The following is a 4,891-nucleotide window of genomic DNA, read 5'->3' on the forward strand; positions in this document are numbered from 1 at the left end:
CTCCCGAATTTTTATTCCCATCTCCGTATCCAACTTGATAAATAATATATTTATTTTTAATTAATATATAATATAATAATTAGTTAGTTTTCTCAAATTGAATTGAGATTATTTTGAGTTATTCAATTGAATTTTGTAATTCAATTGAATGTAATTGCGTTGAATGATAATTTGAGCTGAAATCTAAATGATATAATGTAGGGTAAATATTTTTTAAAATTAAAAAACAGAGAATTTGGGGAGAGTTTAGGAGGTAGCCCCCGACGGAGAACAGTAATTGAAATGGTATTTCCATACTCGATCGAGAACCAAGCCGTTGCCATCCCTAGGGAAAACTCATACTTAAATCCTTTCAATTTCGATACTAAGTTTTCTGTGTTCATGGGCCGTTTTCTATGGATAAAGAAAGTCATAAAGACTTTATGTATATAAAAATAATAAAAAAATTTAGTTATATACCCAATCTTAGACATAGTATTATAAAGAAACACTATACCATTTAAAAACTATAAAATATACCCAAAAAAGTCCAAAAATCGACAGCTGTACATTTTTTAATTTAATTAATAAGATGAAATGCCTTTAGTACCCTTTTAACATAAAATTGGAATTTTAATCCCTTTATCTTGCGTTGAAGCCAAAGCAGAACTCATTTCACAAGCTCCAGTCTCTCATCTTCATCTTCAACCCCAATTTTCAGTTTTGTTCTTCCATTTCTTGTTTTGAAATTATCTTTCTCTTTAGACTTTTTGGATTGTATGGATGTCTATGTCTCCTCACCATTGCTGGTTTTGACACTTTGTCAAGGCACCAAGCCTTAGCTCACCAAATCAGATCATCTCGATCTCTCCAAGTTTGTTCTCCTATACTTTCTTCTTCATCTTTTTGTTTTTGCTTGTGGATTTGTGGACGAAGGTATGAAATTGAGATTTTGGTGGAATTTTACAGTGATATCAAAGGAACCTCGATCTCGATCTTGATCTCCACAAGTCGTCTCGGCAGAAAAGATAGCCGAGGACCTCATCGGTTGTTCCAAATTACTACACAACACCAGCAACTCGTCATCTTTAGTTGTGGAGGAAGACGGGGATTTTGACGCATCGTCGTCTGGTTTGGACTTGGAATTTTTGATCTTTTGCTTCAATTATGTGTTTCTCTTCAGATGTTAGTTGATTTGAGGAATGTATTTTAAACTTTGATGATCGATTTATCTTTTGTTACTATTTAGGTTATGGATCTCATTTTTGTCTAACAATGAACTTCTATGACAGAGTATTAACAAGATAGTTCTATTACAGAGTATTAATAATGTACTTCTATGGCAGAGTATTAACATGTACTTCTATGACATAGTAGTATTAACAAGATAGTTCTATGAAATAGTATTAACAATGTACTTCTATGAAGAGCCTATGCTTGGGTTTTGCAAATTTTTTTTAAATAAATTGTTTGAGTTTTTTTTTTAAATTTGTTTTTTTGTTGAGTTTTTTGTGTTAGGCTTTTTTTAAGTTAATCAGTGGCAATCATGTAATTTATAGGAACTTCAACACATATTTCTTATGTAGTAAATGGAGTTTGGATGTGCTTCTAAAGTGCATTCTATGTGAGAACTTTTTATATAATTTCAGTCTCCATTTTAAGTATAATAGTGAAGCTCCCAAAATAAAAAAGGGGGCCATTTTTGCCGTTCCTTTTGTAGTCCATCTTCTTCTACACAGTTCTTCTTCTTCAGCTAAGGGCTGGCAGGCTAGCCCAGCCCACTTCAAGGCCCAAGCTGATGGTGATTTTAGAATAAAAACGCAGGGCCGAGCTTTGATTGTAGAAAACATTTACGACTTGTTTGTATGGTTTTTTTGGGAAACATTAGAGAGAATTGTCAGGGCTTATTAAATCATTTCCTTTGATCTCCTGTGAATTGTCTGAGCTTGGTAGGGAAATAATAGCTGGGTTGCTACTGAGAATTAGTTGTTATGGATGAACAAGTCATCAGCAAATATCAAGGAAGAAGAGGCTATGTGTTATCTACCTTCTGTCATAGATTTCTTTCTCTGCTTATACTGGTTTTTTGTGCAGAGCTCTGTTTTCAAAAGCCATGCATGTCTGGATTATGTATTCCATGTAATCACCTTAACGGGAAAATGGATTTTATCAGAGGAGGCATACTGCTACCGGTGGCAAAGTCTCTGTGACATTGCTAAAACTTTTTCCTTGGTGGTATACGCGCACAACCCCTATACTCCGCATGGCATTTGTGCAAAAATCCATTTCAAAAAAACTAAAGAGAAACCACCAGAAATGAATAACACCAAAATACTAATCAACTTACACTGCGGTAACATATAGATTAATTCTTTTAACGAGGGAAATCGAATATGAGATGGATTTAGAATTACATAATATGCATAACATCTCTAATTCAAACACAGCAACATATATATTAGCATGTTGGTTACAAAACAGTAATACCAAAGAACTTAACCTGTCCTGTAAAAAAATAATAATAATAAGAACTTAACCTGTACTAACCAACCATGTCAGGATAAATTAGTGTTGAGATCAAACTGGCACTGAAACTGCTAAATACCTTTTTTTCTTCTTTCTAAACCACCTTATGAAACTAAGAATCCTTAACTGCTGTCTTGTTTTCATTAATGAACGTCCCCACTGACTTGAACCATCGCATAAGATTACGATGATCCTTAACGTATAGCCATGCTCGAAGAAATGGAAAGAGACTATCACCCACGCCCCGCTCTTCAATGTAGTTGTGAAATGCATCCCTTATCTTTTCCTCAAGATCTCTGCCAATTGGAGGACAGTTCAAGCCATATATGCATCAGTTTCGTATGCATAAATCAGAGCACATTACAGATTTAATTTCTAAAGAGCCAAAATGATTTACAAAACAGAAGGCGAGATATTTCAGTGACTCATTAAGAAGCAGCACTGAGGGATGAATCATTCCAAGAAAACGCATGTGACAGTATGATGACTCAAGAACAACAGTACACAATATAAATTAGCCATTGTTAGGAGTAACGTAGTGGTATAATCTTAGAATCGTTAGATAACATTTTACCACGAAAGAAGCTGCCAAACATATAACTCTTAAAGATAATCTGAACTTCAGCTGTATACCTTTCCAAAAGAATGACAACCTCAGAAAACAAACTCTCCAGTCTCAAAAATATAGTCACTGTTGAGCTAGAGATGTTTTCAAGACCGGCAATCTCAATGTATTAATAACAAAAATCCACATACTTTATTCAGTGAAGAACACTGAGATCAATGATGTGTGCTATACTCTTCTCTTCCTTTCTTTTTAATTCTATTTCCTTCTTCCTGTGTATCTACATAATTTTTAGTCTATATGATAACCAAAAGTACATAGGTTTTTATCAAAAACATACTACATTGAGGCCAAAAGATTGGCCTTTCAGTTAAAAGGGAATTAAGGAGATTAGATTCAAAGGCAGAACAACAATGACGCATGCCCAGTGTGGGAAGCATATCTGTATTTCAGAAAGAAGCATTGCTTCCGAGACCCACAAGCTGATGCCATTTATAATGGCAGCTTTAACAAAACATAACAAAAGAAACAACTTCAAGTAAACTCATTGGAAAGTAGCACCATATGGTTCACCCTCGCTGGGAACTGAAACCTTTTCTGTAAATATTTGCTTGCATAGATTTCCACATGTTTAAGTATCAGTCCAATTTGCCGTCCTATTAGACAGTTACCACATGATTTTTTACTTTCTTTCGAGAAGAGTTACCACATAATTGAATCCTTTTTCATAACATAATACACGATTTTATGCTTTTAAAATTTAAGGCACATCGACCCTATTAAAAAGAAGAAGAAGAAAAATCCTAGGCTACAAATGAAGTTTGTTATACTCTTACAATCTGGCTCCTAGTTCCATATTATGCAAAGTGCAAAGATGCAAAATCAAGATTAATTAATTCACCGCCATGAAAACTAAACATGCAAACAAATGTATATGCTTCCAATCTCACTGAAATATCACAAATATGATTCACTCTATAACAATCTCTTTTCCAAATTTTCTAGCAAAAGAACATTATGTTGAAGATTACCCACAACAAAATAGTAGCTCTTCTCACTTTTCAAAGGCTAATTACCAGGTTTGGTCTTCTGCAAATGCAACCACAAACACTAAATATAAAACCAAATTGCCAAAATTGAACAAGAAGAGGAAGATGGCTTACTCAAAAACAGGACCAGTATAGGAGGAACCGTCCTCAACAGAGCTCGCAGCATCAGCTTTGGGGCGCATGGATACAGAGTGAATCCCCAAAGCGTCCGGATACAACCCACAAAGAAAATGCAGAGACTCCTTCTGCCCGGGCTTCGAAACGTCGACGTGCAGGAACAACTGGTTGATGTCATCGCCATCGTCAGCGCCGTCGTCTTCTCCGCCATCGCCGGGCACAATATTGGCCAATCGCATCACCGATATGGTGATCTCTTCGTCGCCGAAAGTCCGCTTGAGCGCCGGGCCGTTGCCGTCGAGCGAGCCCTGGACGACGGTGAACGGCGACGGAGGGTTTATTTTGGGAGGAGGGTTCATTTTCGTGACGTCGAGATAGTGCTCTTTGAGGGAGCGGAGGAGGATGGAGTTGACGGCATCGGAGGGGGAGACCGCGGTTGAGTGGCCGTGTGCTATCGTGCGCCATGGGTGGTGGAGTGCGCCGACGCCTCTTGCTGTTGTTGCTATGGCTTTCCTCCACATTTGGTTTAGGGCAGCGTTGCCAGCTTCGCTCTGCTGAATAACGAGCTTTGCTTCTAAACCCTGTTCCTTTCTTTTCACTGCCAAATGCAAATAAGCATTTTTGTTTTTTCGGTTTTTTTGTCACAAATGTTACC

At 36.8% G+C, this 4,891-nt stretch overlaps 1 protein-coding gene across 1 annotated transcript; it reads right to left on the minus strand.

Annotated features, from left to right (window-relative positions):
* Window positions 1-2,340: 2,340 nt before the first annotated feature.
* On the minus strand, window positions 2,341-4,891 carry LOC117617174 (mitochondrial acidic protein MAM33). Its single transcript, XM_034346456.1, has 2 exons — window positions 4,234-4,891; window positions 2,341-2,801 (listed from the first exon to the last, which is right to left on the minus strand). The coding sequence occupies exons 1-2, from the start codon at window positions 4,755-4,757 to the stop codon at window positions 2,618-2,620; spliced, it is 708 nt and encodes a 235-aa protein (XP_034202347.1). The 5' UTR covers window positions 4,758-4,891; the 3' UTR covers window positions 2,341-2,617.

Source organism: Prunus dulcis, chromosome 2 (assembly GCF_902201215.1).
Source record: "Prunus dulcis chromosome 2, ALMONDv2, whole genome shotgun sequence".
Classification (NCBI taxonomy): domain Eukaryota; kingdom Viridiplantae; phylum Streptophyta; class Magnoliopsida; order Rosales; family Rosaceae; genus Prunus; species Prunus dulcis.

Bases quoted from the DNA above. Each gene is read 5' to 3' on its own strand.
- LOC117617174 (XM_034346456.1), bottom strand. From the start codon at position 4,757: ATGTGGAGGAAAGCCATAGCAACAACAGCAAGAGGCGTCGGCGCACTC. The intron at 2,802-4,233 runs GTAAGCCATCTT...TCCAATTGGCAG, and splicing joins TATACTGGTCCTGTTTTTGA to AGATCTTGAGGAAAAGATAA.